This window comes from Lepidochelys olivacea (genome assembly GCF_965140295.1).
Source record: "Lepidochelys olivacea isolate rLepOli2 genome assembly, chromosome: 8".
Lineage (NCBI taxonomy): Eukaryota > Metazoa > Chordata > Testudines > Cheloniidae > Lepidochelys > Lepidochelys olivacea.
In genome coordinates, this window is record NC_140418.1 from 93,388,666 (window position 1) to 93,414,860 (window position 26,195).

Below are 26,195 nucleotides of genomic sequence, written 5' to 3' on the forward strand. Positions count from 1 at the left end.
CACAGAGATTTTCAAAACTTTGTATTTCTTCCCCAACCACTTGAGAACATAAATTAATGTTTTTATCTTTTCTAAAAAAAAAAAATCAACCTGTGATTGGTTTTGCTTTAGAGGAAGTATTAGATATTTGTGTGTCAAAGAAGATAATTGAAAAATGTCTGTCATTTCCAGCCATGGACACTGGATAGCAACATTAGTGAAGAGAACAGGGCCGTGATTGAGAAAATGTTGTTGGAAGAAGAGTATCCTTTTATCAAATTGCTTATATGTCTGTTCCTTTCTTAGGGCAAAATAAAATCCTCTGTCCTAGTAGGAAGCAGATATATAGTGGATTCTTTTTAAAGAGATTAGTGTTTACTGAACTTGAAGCATTGTGCTCCAGTTGTTAGAGCATGGAAGTATGAGATAGTACACCTGAATTCAGTACCCTGTTCAGCCACTCTGCAACCCTCAGCTTCCTCAGGCTTTGGCGAGTCTCATAGGGTACGTCCACACTGCAATGAAAGACCTGGAACACCGACTTTCAGAGCCTGGGTCAATTGACTCGGGCTCATGGAGCTCATGTTGCGGAGATAAAAATAGCAGTGTAGACGGTCCTACTTGGGCTGGAGCCCAGGCTCTGAGACCTCCCTCCTTACGGGTCGTGGGAAACTTCTACACTGCTATTTTTAGCCCCTCAGCCCTAGCTCCACAAGCCTGAGTCAATTAATCTGGGTTCTGAGACTTGGTGTCACAGGTTTTTCTTTTCAGCGTAGATGTACCCTTAGCCTTTTTGTGCCCATTTCCCATCTTTAAAATGGGTTTGGTAGTAATACCTCATATGGGTGTTGTGAGGATTATTAATGCATAAAAAGCACATTTCATTTCTCAGATGACAGAGTCTATATAACTGCAAAGTATTTTATTTCAAGGGAATTTTCATATACACATCCATAAAGTTCAGGTGCCCCAAACTTCATGAGTCTCCTGATTTTTTCACTTCACATTCACTCATATCTTGAGTGGTAAAAAATACCCATTCATTGCAAGAGCTCTTTTAATGCCACTTCTGAGAAACACTTCACGCTTCTTGACAATATGAGAGCTCCTAATGTTGCTGAGATACTTAATCCCAAATAGTTGGTGACCCTATTAACAAATGTGAGTTACCTCTGTTTTCCTGTCCTTTTTCCTTTGAAGTGAAGTACTTTACAGAGGAACAACAAAATGTCAGTACAGAATGTTTTTGCCATGGGAATAAATTATTCAGATTTGAATTGCAAAAAGGCTGTGGCGTTTGACATTGATGAGAAGAAAATGTCCTACTACTGTGTCAAAGTCATAAGGGAAAACAGGCTGTGGAGGAAGCAGAATGTCTAGTTTATTTGTAAACAACATACTCACATTATTTCTAAGTCAAACAGTCACTTCCTCCTTTGTTTAACTCAATAGTATTTTAAACCGGTGACAATTTTATCAGAATTTTTGTGTGTATATAGTTCTGTTCTGTGTATCCAAAAATTCCTTAGTAAAGATTACAGGTATTACTTATCTAATAAATCGCTTCCAGAAAAAATATGGCTTGATCAAAAGGAAGGTGACAAAAAATCTGTGAAAAGGTAAAATTGCTTTTGGGGAGGGCGGAAGAAATGATGAAATAGTAGAAATTTGGGGCAGGAATGAGACTTTCTTTAAAATATATATTTGCTTAGATGATCAGCAGTCACCGTTATTTTTTTTGTTTTACAGTCCACATAAGAAAACGGGAAAAGTCATGTAGGTACTTTTTGAATAATTGAGTTGTATTTTTAAGTGCTCTTTTTCATTTATGTTAAGTTACAGAACACTAGCATAAAAAGTCAGTTTTACCTCCCCTTTAACATTTAGTCTTGTTTGTTTACTTGTGTAAGATAGTTAAAGGGACATTGTCAACCTGACAGACATTGCCATTTGACCGTTTAAAACAAATCCTATAAGTTTCCATTGAAGAAATATAATCCACATTTCAGAAATTGTTGCAATCTTTTGGAGATGCACATTCATTAAAAAGGCACTTCCATTTTCTTATTCTTTTAGGGTTCGCTCACCGACAAAATCAACTAGCTGCTCACTAAAGTGGACAATCGAAGAAAAAGAGCTATTTGAACAAGGACTGGTAAATATTGTATTTTTCAGTGTTCAGTTTTCTGTAAAAAACAAACCAAAAAAACTAGCTTAATTTAAAAAAAAATGCAATATTAACCCTTTTTCATAAAAAATGAATGGAGTTCTCATTGCAAAATAAAAATAATTGCAGCGCACTAAGTTGCTAATTTTTCATTTTTAACTTGTTAAAAATAATTTCCAATTGCTAACAGTGGAATAGTAAATCAGGCACACTCAGACCTTGGTCACACAGTCACATAGCTTGTGAATCTCCATCGAAATCAACACAGCTTGGTTTGTCCACAAGGGTCTGCCTGCCCAGATCCAGTTGCAGGATTTGGGCCTTAGACTGTCCCACGGGCTACTGATTTGTCTATTGCAGTGTTACAATAGCAGTGCTGTAGTTTACAAAGGAAGTGTCAAACGTGAAGGGGTGCCTTGAAATCTAGTAAACTGAAAAAACTGATTTTTTTCCTCAGACACTAATATACCCACTTTGGAGCTTTTTTTTATATGTTGGTAAAGAGTACAACACAGTGGGACCCCAGCCTGGTTGTTGCCTCTAGACATTACTATAACATATGTAATAAATACACCAATCCCTGAATCGTCCTGCTAATTTTTGTGACTTCCAGTCAGATTTTCTAAAACTATTTTTCTCTTACCTATTGCTCTGCGAAAAAACGACAATAAACAGACACAGGCCCCTGACAATACGAGGAGATCCAGGTGGGTGAATCCCTGGACCTTCACAGTCTCATTGATTTTAACAAGGCTTTGCTAGCTCATTGCTTGAAAACAGAGGGCTTTGCTGTTTTTTGGATGATGTATCTAATCTGACATGTAAAACACGTCAGAATTAGTTTTAATTACTACTTGGATGGATGATTGCAAGTTGTGTCCTTGTAGTGTCATTGCAATGATTACGTCTAATGATTTTTGTAAGCATGCTTTTCTTTTGAAAGCTTGTATATATGTAATATAATAGAAGGTGCACTAACAGCAGCTAAAGTAAAGGCTGCTGTAGCATTTCTATTCTAATCTCATGTTGTTCATAACTTTAGCAAACATCAGCCTGACAGGTGAAAGTTTTTCAGCCCTGGTTTCTTCAAAACATTAATATTGTCTTGAAAGTTTGAGAAAAAATATTGAATCAATTTTTTCTTATAAAGACAATGTAAAAAATAAATTTTCGCCATTAAAAAAATTCTAACTCTTGTAACTTTCTTTTAAACATCTCCAACTAAAATAGCGGGGTATAGAAAGTTGTATTTTGTCAAGCAAACAGCCCTTTACAAGCAGTGCCTTTGAATGTTGTAGTGGACATGGCTTTTTAATGGGCCTACTTTGACTTTGAAAATCATATTGCTATAGAATATTGAAAGTAATACTACTTAAACAGTATTTAGATGGATGCAAAGTATTATGCCTCCCTACATGGGAACTTTAGACCCCAGACCTGCAACGGTGCCTGGGTCCTCTAATGGGGAGCTTCTTGAATAACTGGGGGCCTGTGTTCCCTGTAAGTTGTGCAGTTGGACATCTGCCCAGGAGAGATTCAAGTGCCATGCAGTTGATTAGCAGAGCCAGGCACTTCCAGCCAGCAGCTTGTATTCAGGTGCCCCTCCACCCCCACTGCTTTGCAGCCACATTGCTCCTGCAGCTGCTCCTGGGACCCTCCTGCTGGCTGTGCAGAGTGGGGGGGAAGGAAGGTGCTTATGTCAGGGTATCCCCCAGCCCCTGTACCCCATCTCCACAGAGCAGGGTAGAGGGGACAGGGCTCAGAACTTACAGCAGCTCTGAGGTCTGAACAAGCCTTCAGGTGAGTGAGTGCCTTAAAGAGACAGCACACGTCTCTCAGAGACTTCTGCAGCAGCCAGCACACACACACACTCACTTACTCACTCACACTGTCTCTCCCCCTGCCCATGTACCCCACTTCTGCAGAGTGGGGGAGGGGAGACATGGTTCAGGAGGAGGAGAGCTTTCAGTGAGTGCCTTAAAGAGAAACTGTGTACGGGAGTCTTTCAGAAACTTCCCTAGCAGTCAGCACACACAGTCTGTGTCACACACCTGTTGTTGTTACTTCTTGGTACTTCCTGCAGTACACTTATATTCTCTGTAATTATAGTCTTTCAAAGTGTGTTATTTTAGTTTTTTGACTGGTCTGTGCATTTCATAATTTTTATTTCTCTCTTACACTTAAATTGAATTCTTTGAGTAGTGAATTCTAAAATGCCTGTCTTGTCCTGGCTGGAGTAGTTATCCCTATTGGTAACTTTTAAAAAATATATATATTATATCTAGGTTTTTTATTTCTACTGGTGGTGCACGTCCGCACATTACCTTGGTGCACATAACAAAATTTATTCCGTACATGGGTGGAAAAAATTAGAGGGAACGTTGTTGGGGACTTAGCTTCATAGTAAGCATTCACCTTTAACGTGAACCAATGCAGCCTTCCTGATTAGATTCACTCATCTGATATTATAACACCCTCAGTCTAGCACAGATACATATGTGTCAATTTGCATTTAGACTCAATGGAAGAATTTGGCATGGGCGGAATTAGGCCTGCTGTATATCTATCTGTTATAGGTGGTAATGTATGTAAAGGAAAGAACCGAGTTTGACTTTTAGAACCTGGGGTAAATGTGTTGGACTGGCAGTTAGGAAAAATAATCTTTTCACTTTAAAATGAGCACATTTGACATGGGGCCACAATAAATTTTGATTTCCCCCAATGCAGCTTTTAATCGTTTTCAAGTAGAACCATATTTTAAAGTTTGAAAAATCTTAATCTTGAGGTTGCATTAGCATTGCCTTTTGTGCATAATTAAAGACCCCGATCCTGCAGAAACTCAACGTATATTCTTAATTCTGTGAGTAGTTCCATTGACTTTGGTGGGACACTAAGTGCATAAAATTAAGCATGTGCATAAATCTTTGCGAGATCAGAGTCTAAATCTGGTCTTTTATTCATTCAGAGGATTTGGAATGGATGTCACATACATGAACTTTTGGGTTTTTACTTTTTATATACAGTGTAGTTAAGAAATGGCATGAGGTGGGTATGTTCAACTATGGACCTGTTTGGAAGGAGCAGGACCAGAGTTCCAAAAGGCTTATTTAAATTTAGAGTAGTGTTTTAATTTAATGAGACTTCTATAATTCAGTATTTAACTCTTAAAACGGAAAAAGGTCAGTTGATTTTGTAGCAATCTATTGTATGCTGTGAGCGCCTCTCTGAGGAAACTTTTAATTTAAGCAACTTAGATGCAGATTTAAGTTGTGGTTCAGACTTCGAGTAAGTTGAGCTCTTTTGTGTGCAAGAGTGGAATGCAGAATACTACAGTATTACACAAATGCATGACCCAGTCCTGCAAATGCTTAATTAGCTTCAATGGGACTCCTCAAGGTAGTAAGCATTATGTTTTTTAGTGCTTTCAAGATCGGGGCAGTGAATTAATAACACTTACTGCTTAAACATAATTTCTGGCTGTCCAGTGTCTAGGTAATGGGACTTTTCGCAAGGATCGAGTAGTATTTTTTATTTCTAATAAATAATTACTTCTGTAAAACTTTCTTCTTGCATAAAGAATGATACCTAGATGTAGAAAAGATTGGTTGATTTTAATTCGTTTTGTCACACTAGGCTAAATTTGGCCGAAGATGGACAAAAATTGCCAAGTTGATTGGAAGTCGCACTGTTCTACAAGTAAAGAGCTATGCCAGGCAATACTTTAAGAACAAGGTAAACATGAAATGTCATTTTCTGTTAGTAAAAAAGGCAGTGAGGCAAGTATGCTCCTATCATATATTTTGAATGCAAACATGCATTTATGGGACATTATCATTGAAATATTGCTTATCTGCTGATTTTTAAATCTGAAATTTGACTTGGTTTGGAATTATTCTAATCTTGTTGGGAATTTTAAATGCTCTAACAAGCAATAAACAATATGGTTTGTTTTATTGGACACCCACATACTTGGAGTATATTGCTAGACTGAAAACAGATTGGCCTCTGACTACTTAGAAGTTGCAACTGTCCAGTGTAATGTAATTTCCGACTGCCAGTTGAACTCTTCTGGGACCTTTTTTTAAAAGACAATTGTGTGTACTTTAGCTACTAATAAATACATACATTAATATCCTTTGGACCGGTCTTATTTTGAATATAAAGTGTCATGCACATCTATAATGCTGCATAAGTTCCTTAAAGTCTGCATTTTTTCAATATTTTACTTTTTAAAACAAAAATCAGTAAGAAAAACCTGAAGATGATTTCCTTAATGTATAGTTTCTTATAAGTAAAATGAGCTGAGAGAAGATGAATTAGCCGATGAATGCTAACTGTAATGCTAGATGTCCACAATTCTGGAAGCTTTGCCATTCAGTCCTGTCTTAATCCCTTTTTTATATATATAAGTATAAAATAATGAAATATAGGACTGCCCTTTGAAGGAGAACATCATGAAAACTGAACGTTGGACCCAATTTGACAAAGGCAAGCTTTGTAAATTAATACATAAAACTTAATGATCCCTCTAGACTGAACCAAATTGATTATGCCATTGATTTTAATAGTGTTCTTTTACATTTAAACTTCATTATTGGGGTATGCTTAATTTTTCTTATAATCCATTTATACTTTAAGGCAAAAACTGATGACTCTGAAAAAGAGGAACAAAGTCAGTATAGCAGCAATAGTCTTCCTGTTGAGGATGAAGGAGAGAAGGTGGTGGCATGGGCACCGGCAAACCTGAGGGGCCGTGCAGACCCCAACCTGAACGTAGTGAAAATTGAAAAGCTATCGGATGATGAAGAAGTAGATATCACGGATGAAATGGATGAGCTGCTTTCTCATGCACCCCCACCGGAACCTGGCAAATCTAAATTAACTGATATTCCGAAGAGTCCAATTCAAGAAACCAGAGGAAGAGAACACACTTTTTGGTCTGCTGGATACAATTTTGCAATTCCCCAGTTTGCAGAAGACAACTTTCAAAAGGCCGAGCAAGGCAAGGTAGAAGCACTGGAGTTTCCAGACATTGCAGCCACATGCTCTGAGAAACAGAGCGTGAATGGTGATGAATCTGTGAAATCAGTTTATCTGCAATTTAATGAATTTACAGAGAAAAGTGAGCAAGACAGGAAAGGGACCTTTGATGACACCAAGCAATTAGTTGATCAAGAACTTAATGAAGAGCAGAAGGACTTAGTTAATAATGAAATGCTTTTCCATCCTTCTTGCCAATTGGATGAAGAAAATCAAGAAGAAGCAGAGGAGCTTAAGCCACCTGATCAAGAAGTGGAAATTGATAGAAATATCATTCTGGGAGAAGAAAAGCAAGCTATTCCAGAATTTTTTGAGGGACGTCAGGCCAAAACACCAGAGCGCTATCTGAAAATTAGAAATTACATTTTAGATCAGTGGTAAGATAAATTGATTTCATTTTATAACATATGTGATTAAGGCTGCTGATGTGCTGTTTTGATGCAGTTAGAACAGTCATGGAATTAATGGCCTAGCTCAGAATGCTGCCAAAATGCTGATATTTTAGCTGTTTTCACAAGATTGAGAAGTAACAGCATTGGCTGTGGATGGGGTATCCCTCCCCTCTTCCCTTTTTTCTTAAATATAAAGGAACATTCTACATTTCAACAATTAAAAAGTTTTGAAGCATTATGAAAATGGGTGTCCATTTTCAAAACACGTGGCTAGAATTTATTCTAGAATTCTTTCTCCAGTTTTGTCAATTTAGCGTATTACACCAAAAGAGGAAAGAGAAAATAGAGTAATACTGGTTAGTGCACTACTTTGCAGTTATTATCACACAGTAATGGTATGTAGATGGGATGCATATCACAATATATTCATGGGTCTGGTATATGTCTTCTATATTCTGGATCCTGTCCTTCAGACCTTACATAAAATTCCCACGCAAGTTGTTCTCTAGTGATGTCGGTAATGTGTGTCCGTTCTTCAGTCTGGGACAGGTAGGAGACTGAATTTATAGAATTTATAGAAATAGAAACTCTTAAGTGGCTATGTTAGAGCAAAAAGTGATAATCAAAACCATTTTTAAAATGGGTTCTTCTCAACAGGGAGCACTATTCAGAGTCTTGAATATTGTACAGTTTATCTTCATGAAACCATTTTAAGGAACCCATGTTTTTACTATGACAGGCTAATTTGCCGTGCAATTTGTTCTCCTGTAGCTTTGTTTTCTGAGTTTAACTGTACTCACTTTAAAAATATTACAATATTCTCTCAGCTCTAGTTTAATTGCCTTATAAATTGATAACCTATTCACTAGTTCTGGAGTAGTTGTAAGCTCCCATATTTCTAGGGAAATTTTTGACAGACTTCAAAGCAGTAAATGTGCATGAAAGATAAAAAACAGGATTATCCCACATTAACCTACAAGTTGTTTATGCAGTTACTAAAATAATTGTTTAATACAGTAGAACATGTGACACGGAATGGACACAAGTATTTTATTTTAACAAGATCATTTCATTTCAATAACTTGCTGCTCCCTGGCACCATTCATTTCCAGGGCTTATATTTTATGCTGTGTGGGGATATCTTTTTCCCTATGCATGTATTTGAATAAATCTGCACAGCCTCAAACACCATCATAAATTTGCATTTTTTTATTAAACTTAGATATCTGTATGAATACTCTGACTATTCCATATTTTGTTTTTCATAGAATGTACTTTAGAAAACAACCACTCAAACAGTACAATCCTACTTCATGAGTAGCTTTTTGGGGGTGATTATAAGCCTGATACCACTAGCATTCTTTGTCAGAGTGCTACACATGTTAAATAGTCAGAATCTTCCAATAATTCCTGTAGAAAAAATACAAGGAAATTCAAATGGCTTCACAGGACAATTAAGCTATTTTTTTTCTTTTTACTGATCCATTTTCTTTTTGTTTGAAAATGTTCTATGGTTTATTTTAGGGAGCGATGTAAACCTAAATACCTGAATAAGACTTCAGTACGGCCAGGCCTTAAGAACTGTGGTGATGTTAACTGTATTGGACGGATACACACGTACCTGGAGTTAATAGGAGCAATTAACTTTGGTTGTGGTAAAAAAAAACATTTTAATCTGCATCCATTCAAATTATAACCACGATGTTAACAATATCTGTAATTGGTCAGAAACCATTTTGATAAGCTGTGTATGTTACATGAGATATAAAAATCAAGGGAGAGAAAAAATTGTATTTTTCAAAAGAATTTTTCGAGTTAAATTCATTGAGTACCTTCTGCATTCAGTCCAATCAAAACTATACATGTGGGTAGTCTTCATTCCATCTCCCTTTTTCTCTGAAGTCTCCAGTCACCCTTGTTTCATGTAAGCTCTTTGGGGCAGATACCTCACATAATGGCATTGTGACCTGTTTGACCTCCCAACCCTGTCATCATGTAAATCCTAATGGGCTACTTGTAAGAGTAGGTACTAGTAGGTATCAAGGTTGCAGACTCTGGCTCTAAGATTATAGACCTTCTGAAAGAAAATAAATTGTGCTTTTGATTTGCTTTTAAATTTTCAAAATACTTGGTGTCTTCAAGTACGGATTTTATTTATTGACTGCACTTTCTCATAAGATGGGAGAAGCATAACTTATTGAAAACTAGCAGTTTAACCTGTTTCTTTAGCTAACCTGGTATATAGTTTGAAGGAACCACAGGTGTCTTGTGCGTGAACGTACATAATTCTCAGAGCCCCTCCTCATGTCCTACAGTCTGTACCATGCAATGTTCCTCCTCACTCTGTTGGTTGATGGCAGAACAAAGATTGACAGCCAGCCTGGGGCCAGGACAGCCTCTTTGTGGATAACTTGAGTTCTCTGCCTCCACTCCTGGGCAAACATGGGGTCTCCTTGTTGTAGCAAAGCCTTCAGGATTGGACTAGCAAAAACGTCTTGAATTTGACTAACTGGAGACTCCTAGAACTATGGGTTTCTAAGCAAGGTTTGCTTCAGACCATGTCTGGGGCCCCACTTCCAAGAAGACCTCTTAACTTGGGAAGAGGCTTCAGAAATTTACCCAGATATGGGAGACATGTACTTCGGACAAATGGATGCTACAGGCAATTCTACAGGGTTATGCCATCAAACTTAGCAGTTCCCCAGAGATACATTCAAATTTCCCAGATCAAACAACTTAACCAAACACCAAAAAGTAAAAGCCTTCTTGGCATTAGGGCGGTATAGCTGGAACCAACAAGACAGATTTTATGGGGTGTACTTGGTACTCTAGTGACCCTAAAGAATGGGGACATGAGCCATCTTAGATCTCAAATCCTTCAGCAAATCCACCGGGTCTCTGAAGTTCTGATTGAAAACACTAAAGTCTATCATTACAACTCTATCACTCCAGTATTTAATGACTTCAGTAAATCTCAAGGAGGCTTACCTTCATGTGATAATCAGGGCGAGTCACTGGAAATTTCTGCCCTTCTGTTATAATGGGAAGCATTTTCAGTACAGGGCTCCCCCCATTCTTACTAATGTCAGCCCCACGAGTCTTCACAAAGATCCTGGTGGTCTTGCATTCTCAGAGAAAGGGGGTATATGTTTCTCCCTGCTTTGGACAAGTACCTGAAAAGGAGACTATCAGATCGCCCTTCAGCATCTACAGGAGATTGTAATCTGCATCTGGGACAATGGGTTTCTGATGAACATGCAGAAGACTCTTCTCTAGCTATTTCAGTGACTTTTGCTTTTAGGAGTGATCATAGACACCATTTCAGAGGAGAGACAACAGGAGACCTCTTTAATTCACCAAGTGTCATGTGGTCATCAGACATCCCTAGAAGTCCTTGATACAGCTCCTCAGTATGCTAGTTCCATGTGTAGATACTCTACAGCAGACCAGATTTCATCTAAGGAAGCTTAGATGATTTTCTCTTATCATAGGAAGAAATTGCAATCAATCAGAAACAGAGAATCACAGTTCCAAAGTGAATCACTTCCTCGCTCAAGTGGTGGACTGAATCATCCTTTAAGATTCCAACAGTGTGTCCAGTATCAGAACTGGTGAAATTCATGATCACCATCACAGCAAACTTTCATACATGGGGAGCATTCCTCAACAGGACAGTGGCTCACGGGACTTTGTCCAGTTTGGAGAAGAAGAGGTATATAAATGAGCTAGAGCTCAGGATCATCAGGCTAACCCTCCTCTACTTTCAAAAGCCAGTGCACCAGCCTCGTGTATCTCACAGCTGATGACACCACTACAGTTGCATACATCAGCCAACAAGGAACTAAATCTTCCTCCGTCCACAAGGAAGTGATACATTTGTTGACTTTGTCAGAGAGTTATCTTCCCCCCTCTAAGCTATCCACATAAAGGCTCAGCAGGAAGGACCTGGAGCTTGAATCTTTCTCTATTTCAGGAGGTGTAGAAAAAGTTCAGGGCTCCAATCACAGATCTTTGCCTCAAGGGAAGGAATCAATGTTCCGTCTCAAAGGTGGCCCTAATGCTTACTTTATGGCTTTCTCCACGTACCTCTACTGGCAAGGATGAGAAAAAAGATAGTAAAGGAAAAGGCCCCCATACTCTTGATTATCTCATATTGGCCCCACAGCTAGTAATTTTCAGCTTTGGAAGCCATCATTCTGGGATTCTCCCCAGGTGGTGATCTTGGCCCCTAGCTGTGCGTGAATCTTTGTTCTGCCTCCAACCGTTGGAGGAGGGAGAATGCCGCACCGTACAGACTGCTGGACACGGTGGGTCTTAGAAAGAAAAATCACAGATAAGAACAAAGTTTTCCTTTCTTAAAGTTGGTATGCTGCTGAGTGAGGACCAGATGACTATACTATTGCTTTATCATAGAGTAATACCTCCTCGTTGAGATTTTTATTAAATATGGAATTTTTATTTACCAGGGTTAGTGGGAAATAACATGTGCGCTCTGCATTCCTATAGAACAGGCTGTGTATAACAGACCACAACCCGCTGACAAAACACGATCCAAAGAAGGCAAAGACACCATAGAAGCATACCAGCTTGCTCAGCGTTTGCAGTCCATGGTAAGATGAAAATAAAAAGTTGCATGTGTCAGTGATAGGGCCTCTTCAACTTTCACTTTCGATACAGGGCATCTCTCTGAATTTCTTCTTAACCCATTCAGCTTCAATCACTTTCCTGAGCGTTCTTTGAGTCAAGTGTCTGCTTTAGCACCAGTGTTACTCTTTGTCAGACCTGTCCTAATTACTATTCTATTGACAGAAAAGAAAATCCATATATGAAATAAAAAATGTTATGCAGAAAGCATGAGCCATACTCAATACTGTTTGCATCACGATTTGCAATTATTTACCAGTATACTTAGTCTTGGCAGTATTCGATTTAAATTGATGTCCATAAATGTTGATTTCAGCTGACACACTGAAACTGATGAAAAAAATATCCATAAGTAACAGCTGATACAAGTGCAGCCTCCCGCTCCTGCACCTTGTGCTTGCAGGGATTGGGTAGTATTGGGTCTGTGGCACCATAGATTGAGCCTTCTGCAGTGGTGCTGTTATGGGAGTGAGCGGGTCTTGACAGCGAAGCTGCAGAGAGCTTCTTGCATGGCTGATGATGCTTGATCCCTGCAGGTGCAGGGAAGGCTGAAGTCCTGCTTGGGGGCAGGGCCGTTTGGCAACAGTATGGTTTCCTTGTAGCTGGCAGCTCATCTTCCACCTCCCCTTGTGGTTCTGTCTGGGTGTCTCTGCTCTGCCCTGCCATGACCGCAGCCTTCCCCACACCATGCGCCTGCAGGGAATGGGTGTCACCTGTAATGTGGCAGCACAGGGAGCCACCTACAGCTCTGTTGTCACGGCCCTGCTCACTCATTCACTCAGCAACCAGGAGTGCGGGGGCTGTTCTGGCAGGAATTGTGGCCTTCCCTGCAGCCAGGGGCTCGTCATTGTCCTTGGAGCCTTAGCTAAGAGTCTTTGTTTCTCCAGGCCTCCCTGGTACCTAGCGCCTCAGTATCTTGGGCCCCTCGGCCACACAAGGAGCCCCATGTAGACGTAGTGTCAGTGCTGGCCTAACTCCAACTCTATCCTCCCACCGCCCAATTTCCCATAACTGTAAAAATAAAAACTCTTAAAAATTTAAAAATAAAAATCAATATTTCTTGAAATTGGAAAAAGAGAGAAATCTTCCAAGTCCACATATAATAAACCATGCTGTTTGTACTAGCTGGATGGATCCATGGATCTTTACTCAGGTATTTACTGTACCGCTTAAGGAAAACCTTTCCGGATTTATTTCTAGAAAGGTTGCCAACTGTTGAGTATAAACCAAAGTAAAGAGTTCTGTGTTATTCAGTGGGATTGTTGTGGGAGTCATAATGCTTATGAGCCACTGGCCATTTGGATGTCATTTTATGGCTGATTAAATTCAGCAAATGTCAGTGCTTTGACGTGCATGGATTGATGATGTTTGACTAGTATTTTATCTTCTTCCTACAGCGTACAAGAAGACGGCGTGTGCGAGACCCCTGGGGAAACTGGTGTGATGCCAAGGATTTAGAAGGACAGACATTTGAGGTAACTCTTGTATTTTTAAACTGTTCAGGTAGATATGGTTCTTGCTAACCATTTATCAGATGGTATCTCATCAAAGGCAGTAGAAAAAATGATTGCATAATAAGCATTAAAATTACATTTGTTCTTTTTGAAACCATGATTTGAAAATAATATTGGAGCAACTGTTAGGCAACTGTGCTAATATCATGGTGAATGTACTTTTGAGTATGCATGTCCCAAACTCGTACAGCTATACTATAAAGCATACACTATGTCATGGCATGGCCATAATGTTTCTTATTTTAATTTGCAGATTTCATCAGTCTTACTCTCATTCAGTGAAAAGTTGCTCTTCATTTCACATCATATAAATCTTTTGTTTATAAAAAATGTAGCTTTAATTCAACATTAAGGTTGAAATATCAAGCATTCATAAATCTGGAAAAGCAGAGTTAAGGCTGGGAGCTGAGTTTGTGCTCTTTTGTGCTTATACCTTACAATATGGTTGCTCTTTATTCCAAATTGTCAACAATAAGAGTATGAGTTTATCTTAAAAAAAAAAAAAAATTTCAGATTGCTTATTTTAAACATTCTTCGTAACAAATAAAACTTATTTGATGCTTGCCTTGCTTTGTAGATCTTTTATAGTGACTTCAAAAATAAACCAACCTGAAGACTATGTACTATGTTACACAGTTTTTTTACATCACATACTGAGTTTTATATGTTGCACAAGAAAGAGAGAGGTGATAGATGTGTGACTGACCAGTTCCCAACTTTACCCTGGGTTTTTAGCTCTAAGACAGTGGGGGCTTTATAACAGTTTCAGTGAGTGGTTATCTTGGGGAAAAAATAGAGCGTTTGTGATGTACCTCGGAAGAACTGTTTTAGTAGACTAGACCTAGCAGTCATGGTTTCAGTCCTGATTCTTACACTGTTTACTGTGACTTTATTAAGGCTAGCTGAGGTGGAAAGAAAATTTAGGCCTTTTAGGTTTCCAGCCCTGTATTTATTCCTCTAGGGATAGAGTTCAGGAAATGTGAACAGTGCCATCCCCGCCATTCCCCTCCCCAAAATTGTATGATATCCCAAACTGTAAGATTTTCCAGAGTTTTTTGAAGTGTTTGCAAGTTTAGATGACACTGAAGTACTTCGCAGAGCCATCAACATTCAAAGTCAATTTAGACTAAACAGAAAATTGTCTACTGTGCATCCACACTCCTACTGTTCTAAACCTTAGAATGAGCAGAGAAACTTAACAGATAATCCTACTCTTTCTGTGTGGAGAAAAATGTGTGACATTAATGACATCAAAATTACTGAACTACTTTCTTTCAAACTCAATTTGTTTATTAGATCTCATTGAAACCTAGAGAACACATGCAGTTTAAACAAAATCCACTTTTCTGCCATTGAGTTATGTATGTACAAAATGTCACTCACAAGACAGCCACACTTCATGATTGAGGCAAGCATGGGCTCTAATAACTAAAATGTTTCAATGGCTTTGGCTGCTGCATCTACCATTTCCTGCAAAGAATGATCTTTAGGTTGAGACAATGTGGAAAATTTCAGCACCAAAGAGGAACTGCTTTGAGAAAGTTTTGACCAGCTGATTATAATGGAGGTGGTACTTGCACATACATTTGACAGTGAAGGCTTGTGTGAGATGTGGATGCCATTACTTGAACTCTGACTAGATCAAGCCTTGGGGGATGATAGGAAGAGTCTCTTCCATCTTCCTGCAAAAACAGATCTATGTCCTAATGTCTCTGTCACTATTTTCACACTGCACGGTATATTCTGGCTGCTTCAGTGCATGATGAGTGATCCAATAACAAAAGCTGCTAGCATGGCAGGGTGCAAATTAGTGCCCAGAATCTAGGTATTTTGAAGGAGCTTGGCAATCATTACTGATAAAATTTGTTTTTTAGCATCTCTCTGCTGAGGAGCTAGCAAGAAGGAGAGAGGAGGAGAAACTTAAACCTGCGAAACCTTCTAAAGGATCAAGACAAATAAAAAGGTTTTCTTCTTGTGTGCTGTTTGCTCTACAATATCTCTTTTGGAAATAGAGATAATAATTGGCTTGCATAGATTCAAACCTAAATGTTGTGAATCATTACTATGTAGACATATGTGCTTTGCAATCTAGATTTTTTAAAAGTCTGACATCACAGTTGTAAATTACAAAACTTTACCGTTGAAATTCATGGGTGTAAATCGCAAAATTCCAGTAATTGGGGAGCAGTCACTGGAGTGGGGGAATGAGCAATTCCAACAAAAAAGGAGCTGTTGGGAGAAAATGTGATTTATTTAAAGACTTTTTTTCATTGATTGTCCTTATCTTTAGAGAAATTTTCTTTCATTTTGTAGTTCCTTTGATCCCTTTCAGCTGATACCTTGCTGTTTCTTCACTGAAGAAAAACGAGTAAGTACATATTCATGAATAATCAAGAACATTCATTTATTTACTTACAGGATGTCTCTGGTACTCATTATTGTTTGTCATTTCAGGAACCATTTCAGGTGAAAGTGGCTTCAGAAGCACTTTTAATAATGGACTTGGTAAGGATTAAGCATTGTTTTATAATGGACTGAAGGATATATTTTGATATAGCCCCACTTTTCTCATTAGTTTCCTTCCCATTGAGAACTAAAAGTAAGAGTCTACTACAGGAGAAATCCCAAACTGCTGCATCTCTTTAGGGTTATGTCTATATATTTTACTGTAATAATAACCATAGTTTATGAAAGTTGTCTACCAACATGAATGGCTGTTAATGCCTATTCTTGTTCCAGATGAAGTCACTGGAGAGTTGTCACTGACTTAAATAAGAGTAGTATCAGATCCGTACGCAGTTCCATTTCTCCCAGGATATCCATCTTCTGTGATAGCAGTTGCTCCAAAAGAAACATCTCTTCAGTGTGCATGTTGCCACTTTGGAATCCATTGGGATCATTACTCTATTTGCCTAGCAGTCCAGAAGATGATTCAGTATTTGCGTATTTCCTTTATAATAACAAAGTATGCCAGGCCAGGCCAAAGTCTTCTCAGTTTTGACACAGCGTTCCTGGTGTTAAATGGTGACAGTTTCTCCAACTAAGAGCACCTCATACATACTTAATACTTAGATGGGTGGCAAAGATAATCTTTATTTATTTACTTTAAATTGAAACACAAAGTATTTCAGAGTCTTTATTGTTCTCAGTTTTCCTTCTAAACCTTACTGTGAAAGAACCTGTGAAGACAGTGTTTTATAATGTAAATCCAAGATTAGCAGCAGTTATGAAAATGGATATTTTAACAAATATTTTAAGTAATGTGTTCATATTATATATCTTTAGCATGCTCATGTTTCTATGGCAGAAGTAATAGGCCTGTTAGGGGGAAGATACTCTGAAGCTGATAGAATTGTTGAAGTAAGTTGTTGGGTTTTTTTGTTGTTTTTTTTTTTTGGGTGGTGGGGGGGGGTCAGTGTTCATTCTGCATTTCACTAAAAGTATTGGTTAAATGCCTTATATTAAAAAACATGTATTCAAGAGTTAATGTCCTACAGATTATTGAATTAGTTGTTCTTTAATATTAAAAAGTTGAAATTTGAAAAGTTAATTATTGTAATCTTGACATTACAAAATTTAAGATCTTGTAAAAATATCTGGCTGTCATATCTCTTCTACGTTTGCATAAAATAATGTAGTATTTAACATTGATTTATGATTGGTTTAAATGTTTTCACTCTGTTTCCATTTCTACATATGGGGATGTTATTTACAGATTTGTGTAGCAGAACCATGCAATAGTCTCAGTACAGGACTACAGTGTGAGATGGATCCAGTGTCTCAAACTCAGGCCTCAGAAACCTTGGCTGTTAGAGGGTACAGTGTTATTGGATGGTACCACTCTCACCCTGCATTTGACCCCAACCCTTCGATACGAGATATTGACACGCAGGCTAAATACCAGGTACTCTTTGTGTGTATGTTAAAAAAACTTTTCATTTCTAGTATTTATAATTTAATATGCTTAATGCAGTAATGGTTCTGGGTTTCACAATTGAAAATCATTTTGGTTGTAAATTGATTTTTAGCTTTACAGTGTCTTACAGTGGTTAATTTAGAGATTGTTTAATTGTTTACCTTCTGTTTTTTAATATAAAAGATAGTCGGAAGAGGAGTTTGTATTGCACTTAGAAAATATATTACCAATTTTATTTTTTCCTTCATTTAGAGTTATTTCTCCAGAGGTGGGGCAATGTTCATTGGAATGATCATAAGTCCTTATAACCGAAATAATCCTCTTCCATATTCCCAGATTACTTGTCTGGTTATTAGTGATGAAATTAGTTCTGATGGCTCATACCGTAAGTATCTGAACTAATTACTTTTACCCCACTCCTCTTGATCCTCCAGGATTTTAGATGGAACATTTATATTCTCAACATTTGAACAAGGGTTTGAAGGATTCTCTCATCTCTGAAGTTGGGCAGCTTTCCCTGGCAAATGGAGGGGCTTAAACCATCAGTTCCTGCATAATCTCACTTTCACTTTAAAAAACCATTAGTATTTTGTGACCTCATGACTGTAAAGAAATACTTCTAAGTATACAGAGATCTAGTGTTGTCCTCATGGCTGCATACAGACATGTATTGTCTCTGTTGCTGCTCATAGGTTTCCCAAATCACAGCCAAGTGAAGTTATCAAGACTGGTCAGTTTCTCTCTTGGTATTCAGAACTCTGTGGACACCAGTGAAACCCTTAAGAATTATGTCACTTTCACTCTGCTGCTTCAGAAAACTATGAGCAGACATAGTGTGGTCCTCCTCCCTCCATGCCTATCACAGAGATCTAGAAAGAGGGGTGGAGAAGCAAGGAAGAGAGATTGATGAAGGGGTAGAATAACATGAGGCTCCTTTTCAGCAGTTGGGAATTTGGTGTGCAAAGGGGGTTCACACTAATCATACCTATCAGCCAGAGGTTAATATGAAAAGATGTAGTCCTAAACAGATTCCGGGATTGATAACTTGGCAGGAATCCCAGCTCTCTTCCCCTTTCCAGCAGTACAGAATGGGCTACTTATAAGGATGTTGCCCATAGACCTTGCAGGTTTGCTCCAGTCCACCCAGTCTCACATATCAACTCTGATTGGTAGGTTTATTCTTTTGGCGAGGAAGTATCCCTTAAATTTATCAATTCTTGACTTGGATATTTTGATAACTAATAAATAGCATGTAGGGAGGCAAAATGTTGATGGAAAAACCCACTAACACCTCACAGAAGAATCTGAATCCCATTCCATGAAGACACCTTTCATTTAGCCTTTCATTTATTTTCATCTCATGTCCCTTTTTAAAAAAATTACTAGAGACACTTTGTAAAAAAAAAAAAAAAATTACAAGGACTATAAGAATTGATCTGTTTCCTGTGTTTACTCCCTTGCTGATCTGAGGCAAAGTCACAGGATAGCAGTCCATTAGTAGAATTAATTTTTCCTGTTCCACAGTTCATAAATGCTGCCCCCTAACTCAGCCTTTGCCTCCAAACATCAGGGACTTGAATCTTGCAGTGTTGGGGAAGATAGATAGATCTGACACTTCCCTCATGTTTTATAATGGCCTGTAGTGAGGACAGACCAACCACCTGGAATGTGCTTCCCAGTGCTGTGGGCAGAGTGTAGATGACCTTTTTGTGGTACTCCTTGATTATCATACTGACAGCGTCACATAGAGTAACCCTGGTCCTGCCATCTTGACTTTCCTATGACTTAGAGCTAAAGTGCCTGTGACTGATACCTGGCCTTAGTTGTTGTCGTCTTTTTGTTACCGTAAATTGTGGAGACGACTTGTTTTCGGGTGGCAAATAGATATAGTACAAGGAGTAAATACATTTTTCTTAAATGTAACCTTTTGGAAATCAAACACTGGCATCTTATATGGAATATTAACTATGTGGCCACCTTCCCAGTTTGTACATATAGAAACATAATTCATACACAGGTCTTAAAAAACAAATCTGTTTCTTTCTGTACAATTGTTCCTGTTAATTAAATAAATCACAATATTAGATACATAGTATATTTTTCTGTGTCTTTCATGATGCCTCAGTGATTCCGTAAGGGTTTGCGAAGCACTCTAATAATTGCATTATTCACTGGGTTTTTTTTTCATATTTAACTCTGGTGCAGCTATGTTCTGTTGTGGCAAAAATATGTGAGTTCATGGGAAATGGACAGAAATTGAAGTTTCACATCAGTGATAACTATTTGAGTGGATGAACATTCTTGCTCTTGAAAGTCCATTTTGCACTGACTGAACATTTTTTCAAATCTGAGGGGTTTTCACATAGTAAATTGTAGGTATTGCCTTCTTTTTCTTTGAGGTTTTGAATGAAGGTGTGCGAATCAGCTCATCATATTCTTGTGGTCCTGAAAGGGCTTATTTTTAATGTTTACTAGAATTTACTGTCTTCACTTAGGTTATCTGGTAACTGATTTGTGGGCTAGTAGTCATCCTCTTGCATTCTATATATATTGATTTTTAGGTTGGTTCATCTGTGCCCATCCTCAGTAATGTAACTAGAAGTTTTAAAACTGAATTTCTTGCTTAGAAACTTAACTTTCCTTACTCTCTCTTACCCTCCCCCCAAACTCAGGTAACAGTCCGTCACCATAGTATCAGCCACCACACCTTACTTGTGAATAAAAAAGAATACATATTACCCATGTGGTTTAATCCACAAGGAACACTGGGACACTAGCCAAGAGATGAGAAATGTGACCTTAAAAATAAAAAAAAGGGGAGATAAATTATAAAATGTTTAGTTTTGCTGTTTTACTATTCTTTTGCAGAGATATTTTGTTTCGAAAGTTTAACCCCAAACAAAAATGTGGTATAATTTAATGAAAAAAACCTGTTTTTCTACCAAACTTAAATTTGAAGCCTTAAACTAGCTGACAGTGTCACTTCAACCTGCTTAGTTTTGGTAAGTAATAGGTTTGCAAGTTATTGTTGCTGCAACAAGCATAAGTAAATTATGAACAGTTGCAAGGAAGGAAGGAGATTGCTTCCAGATTTGAAGAGGAGTGGCAGGTATAAGGGAACCAGGGAGTAATCATGTTTTAATGATTTACAGGCCTGCCTTACAAGTTTGAAGTACATCAGATGTTGGAAGAACCTCAGTGGGAATTAGTGTTTGAAAAAACAAGATGGATAATCGAAAAATACAGGCTCTCTCCTAGGTATGTGTGTGTGTTTGCTTGCAATATACTTGTTTTTAAGATAAGCCAATTTACAATTTTTATGTATTTATTATTAGTATTTCAATAGAAAACAGATTTGTCCATTTCATCCAACCAAGACTTTTTATATTTCTTCCAATAGCAGTGTCCCCATGGATAAAATCTTTCACAGGGATTCTGACCTGACCTGTTTGCAAAAAGTAAGCATTTAAATTTTTAAAATGTCATTTCTTTTGGAGTAATCTGAAACATCTATAATCTTAGCTATGAAAATCACAATTTTAGGTCAGTTGCAATAAATATCTTTTATATTGCAGCTCATAATTTTATTTACCATAACTATGAAAATAAGGTTGTGTTATGTTTCCAAACTTGCTGTTGACTTCATTTTTGGAGTTGAGGCCAATGATTAAAGCAATATTTGAAGTTTTAACCTTAATTAAAAGGGGGAAAAAAGCAAATTATTTCCTCTTCTCTGCTTGTTTGACTGCTATTAATGTCAACAAGAGTTGTTGCACATTGAGAGAATTAGTCTCCTAAGTCCTTTATCCTATTCTTAAAATGGTGTTGCACCATATTTGTCATGCATACGTGAGAATTTCTTTTCCAATCAGTGTAATCATTTTTATGAAGTTCTAAATAATTGAATATGTAACATTAATTGTATAAACAAGACAGAAAATTTGCTCAAAGCAAAAGTCATATAAACAGAAGACATGCAATAATTACTCTCATTTATTTTTTTCTCTCAACATGACTGTTCATAAACAATTTAAATCTAAAATTGAATTGGCAGAAAGATCTTTTGAATTTAACTATTGTATGATTTATGGTGAAGAATCCTGTGCATAATTGTCTATAGAATAATGCAAGTCCTGTGTTGCAAAGATTATTATTTCATAGCCAATTATTGAACACAAACTGATCACCAGCTAATGTCAGAAATAATTGTTCCCTTAAGCACAGTTGATCCAGTTGTGCTTGGCTTTCTTCTGAAGCAGTTGGTATAGGGAACTATCTGAGTCAGGGCCCCAGACTAAAAGGGATCACTGATCTGTTTCTTTATGGTAATCTCTGTATACACTTTTTATATTAACGGTTTCTGCAAACTTGCCAAATGAATCAAGGTTTACTTTTACAGCATTTATCAGCTAGAAAGACAAAACAGTTTCTTCAGTTTTTTCTACTGAAACTTCTAAGTTGAGCAGTTATGTGTTTCTGAATTTAATAATAATTTTCTTTTATACTAGCTTTTGGAGTGTATGAGGAAGACTCTGGGCAAGGTAACGAACTGCTTCATTGCTGAAGAATTCTTGACTCAGATAGAAAACTTATTCCTTTCTAGCTACAAAAGTGAGAAGCAGAATAATACAACTGAAGAAAATAAGAACATGTCCCCAAATGAATTGCCAGTGTGATGGCTTTTTCAGTGTTGAAATTTCAGTTGTATGGACTAATATCCATTGCCTCTTTCAAAGTTATTGTCTCAGTTGACAACAATAGGGACATAATCCAGTATTTCAAATAGTGTAATGGTTCTAAAAGACATTTAGAAAACCTCTAACAAATGTTTTCTGATTACATATGAAATTTTTATTTTTTACATTCTGAAAAATTATCGAATAGTATCGCAAACTTTGGGTTATCAGTTGGCCAGCAACCTATCATTGGGAAGGACAAGCTGAAATACAGAACACTGGTTTTGTGCCTAAAAGAGAGGGTCCCTCCTCTAAGTCTTTGAAAATGGAATTTTGGCCTTCACTCTGTCCTCAGATACACATTGTATTGAGAGTTAGATGTGTACATCAGAGGGAAGAATTTGTCCCGTAGTGCTTTGTGTCATCTGTGTTTGCATAATTCTGCAGATGAGATGTATACCACTCTATCACTGTAAAGATTATAGTCTAGTTGATACTAATTTTCCTGGTATCTACTCTAAACTTTTTCTCTGCTCAGTTTAATCCATTCTGTTTCTTTCTGACCCACTACAGACAATTTTTTTCTGGCATATCCTTCCCCACCTTCCATAATACATGGAAATAAGGGTAGCAGGTCATACTTATTTGTCACTTCTTGTTGTCACTGTTTTCAGTGGAAACAATAAGTTCTGGTTATTGCATGTTGCACTCTTTCCTTTCTATCTTCCATGTTACAGAGACACAGTGCTATCTTGTTCTATCAGATCATCATGATTTGTCATTTTCAGTTGCCATTGTTTCGAATGGAAACAATAGCTTCTGGTTCTCACAGGTTAATGCGATATGGCAAAATCTAGCGCTGTATTGTAGCCGCCAGAAAAATGTTTGTCGCAACTGCATAACAGAAAAGAAAATGAAGTGCACATGTCTCTTTACAACAGCAATTTAACAAGTAACTACAATGTTCATATTGGCTTCTGATACAATTATACATTCATACAATTATATATTCAGATAAATTAGTGCCAGGTAAGCAGAATGATTTGTAATTGAATCTCAAGAGAAATACTGTTATCGGAAATCGTAACTTCTAAACATATTATTGGCTGTATCACGGTGTGTAAATTGTTGTAGAAGGATATGCAGTGGTGGATTTCTTCCTGAATCATGGGCAAACTGTTGATGAGTGTACACTTACCACTGTATGTGAAGAATATCTTGGCCAAAATGTCTGAGATGTTTGAAAACAGAGAGTAACCAAGAACTTTGATTATCCCTGTGTTTATGGGATCTAGTCACCCTATAAAATGTACATTTTAATTTTCTATCTGGCCCTGTGTAACAAAAATGCGATTTAAAGTATTTCAGATTTACATCTTAACTTCATCTTGTTCTGTGCACTTAGGGGAAAAAAAAACTATTTTAACAATTAAAAGTGAGGATTGCAAAACTTTAATATTGTGGGATCACATCCCAAGTAGATACCTGTTTCCCAGAAGGTAAAATCAGCTGTTGTTGTGTTTTCTAAAATGGAGTTTAGTCCCTTTTCATTTCAAAATGGACAATGCAGAACCTAATTTTAGAAAAAACATGGACATACATAACTAGAAACTCTTTCCAGGCTGTATTCAAGACCTATTGTCTTAATAATATTAGAGAACTTTTTGCACTGTGTAAATCTGCAGATAAGAGGCTTTGGATTCTAGTGTGATATGTAAAGTCTATCAGTTTAAAAGCAGTGCAATCCTTATATACGTATACACGCACACATTGATCCAATCTGTGGACCTTTTATTTCCCCTAGATTGCATGTAATGTGAAATGCCATCTCTCTCCTCTTTCTTAAATGAAAGTATTGCATGGCTCTCAGTATTTCTAGCTGTAGACTACACATCTTGCTCACAAAAGAGATTTCCCATCTCCCTCAGTTTAAATTTTGGAGTATTCCTTTATCAAGTATTGTTGCAGTTTTCAGTGGTTTTATACGTTACTCTATAAAAAAGTCATATTGTATATATCTGTACTAAAATACGTTGTAAATAGTTATTTGTAGAAACAAAATCATTTGTCAAAATACTTGAACCACAAGTATAACTGCAGTACGTGGTAGACGTTGTGTCTTTGTTCTGGGTGTTATGTTTCCCGTCACTTAAAAAAAAAAATACTGTGAGACAGTACTGCTAAAATAATGGAAACTAAGTTTGCTGGTTGCGCTGCCCCCTTTTGAATGATTAAAGTGAGCAAAAAACATTAAAAATGATGTACACTTGATTTAAAAGAGTCATATATACAGTGTCAACTAAGACGTTTTGGGTACAGGATGTTTTAAATTGTAGAGTCTGAGTCGCTCTGACTTGCACATCAACACTCCGATCCTGCAATCCCATTCTCATGAGTGGACTCTTGTGCGTGCCCAGAGACCTGTTCACTCAGTTTACAAGTAGAATTAGGGTCCAAATTTGCTCAGTATACTTGTAGAAAAAATGGTTTTAACTGCTATTGGTGCACACTTAATCCTGGATCTAAAATCCAAGCTGTTTTTTTTCTGGTTCGTGCATTGTAGCCAGTAATAAATGTATTTTGTTTCACGGGCAGTAATTGGTCCAGTAAAAGTTATTACTTTGCCCATCTTCTCCCTGTCATATCCTGGGACCATAAGGCTACAACAACACTGCAAACAAGTAATAAGTGCAGCATTTGTAGTAATAGTTAACAGTTGTATGTATGTGAACCAGAAGAGAACGCAGTTCACTCTTCCTTAGTGTTGTCAGCTATGCAGTGCTAATATGACTTTAAAAAATAGTAAAAACATATCTTTCTCATTCTGACTTGAAACACGGATAGGGAATAATTTCTTTTTACTAAGAAATCTCTATTTTTTTACCCAGACATTTTTCTGACAAGCACCATGTTTTCAGTATGACTGTGCTAGAGTGTGCTATTTAATCTTTTATAACCTGTCCTATTTTGCCATGATCACTTGCTCAGAAGAGAGAAGAAATTAGTAAGCAACATCTTAGAAGACCCAATTTAAACTGAAATACTCAACAACTAAAACCAAGTTGACCGAAGTACTTTAAATTGAATCTGTCTTGATGCTATGATCAGCTGAGCTCACTGCAATATTACGAAACACCTCTCCTTTGGGAAATGAAAATGACAAGCTCTCTTCATCCACTGTATATGTTGTAACTACCATGAATCCTGTGTGTGTGCACTGAGTACATATATACTTACATGTGTATTTGGCTGTTGTTCTAAGTTTTAAAGACCCAATTGTTTGCAGTATTTATTCACAGGGCTTTATACCATGTACTTCACTTGTACATCAATATCTTAAAAACCCCAAAATAAATAAGAAGTTAATTTCCTAGGAAAACTGTTTAAGTTGAAGGAATTCATGCACAGTACTGTCATTGCCCATGAGAAGTTATACACGTTTACATGTTGCTCAGACATGGTTAGTATTCCTGGTAGCTATTTTTAGAATGTTCTTTCACTGAAAGATTGTGTATCAAGTAACCCTAGAGCTGTATTATGTGTTTGTAATAGTTCCCTTTCTCTTGAAATAACTTAAGAATTGGCAATGAAGCACAAATTAGCACTAAAAATGATGTGATTCACATAAGTTTGATAAGCACCAGTAGATGGAGCTCTGTTACACTGATATATTTAACTAAAAATATAATACTTTAATATAGCATTTCCCACCTGAAGATATTAGTGTTTTTGGAATGTTAGTTAGGCCTGATTGTTCCTTCTTTCCACCAATCCCTTCCCATAAAATCTTTGAAGTTTTTGTACTACATTAAAAACTGAGTGTGAGAGAAGGGGAATCAGAAACACACTTGGTTCTAATCTGCTATC

General features: G+C 37.3%; 1 protein-coding gene across 3 annotated transcripts in view; it reads left to right on the forward strand.

Annotated features, from left to right (window-relative positions):
• Positions 1-25,871, forward strand: part of MYSM1 (Myb like, SWIRM and MPN domains 1) — a 29,929-nt gene extending 4,058 nt beyond the window's left edge. Inside the window, exons 3-20 of one of the 3 annotated variants that reach the window (XM_084636864.1) lie at positions 172-242; positions 1,521-1,598; positions 1,729-1,755; positions 2,056-2,134; positions 5,780-5,878; positions 6,785-7,563; positions 9,103-9,233; positions 12,085-12,188; positions 13,620-13,697; positions 15,611-15,699; positions 16,050-16,104; positions 16,191-16,241; positions 17,022-17,096; positions 17,452-17,640; positions 17,905-18,037; positions 20,805-20,910; positions 21,053-21,110; positions 22,161-25,868. In XM_084636864.1, the coding sequence (XP_084492990.1) occupies positions 226-242; positions 1,521-1,598; positions 1,729-1,755; positions 2,056-2,134; positions 5,780-5,878; positions 6,785-7,563; positions 9,103-9,233; positions 12,085-12,188; positions 13,620-13,697; positions 15,611-15,699; positions 16,050-16,104; positions 16,191-16,241; positions 17,022-17,096; positions 17,452-17,640; positions 17,905-18,037; positions 20,805-20,910; positions 21,053-21,110; positions 22,161-22,328 (2,316 nt within the window). In that variant the 5' untranslated portion in view covers positions 172-225 and the 3' untranslated portion in view covers positions 22,329-25,868. Of the gene's footprint in view, positions 1-171; positions 243-1,520; positions 1,599-1,728; positions 1,756-2,055; positions 2,135-5,779; positions 5,879-6,784; positions 7,564-9,102; positions 9,234-12,084; positions 12,189-13,619; positions 13,698-15,610; positions 15,700-16,049; positions 16,105-16,190; positions 16,242-17,021; positions 17,097-17,451; positions 17,641-17,904; positions 18,038-20,804; positions 20,911-21,052; positions 21,111-22,160 lie in introns of all 3 variants that reach the window. The other 2 variants (XM_084636863.1, XM_084636862.1) reach the window with 2 other exon arrangements.
• The last annotated feature ends 324 nt before the right edge of the window (positions 25,872-26,195 follow it).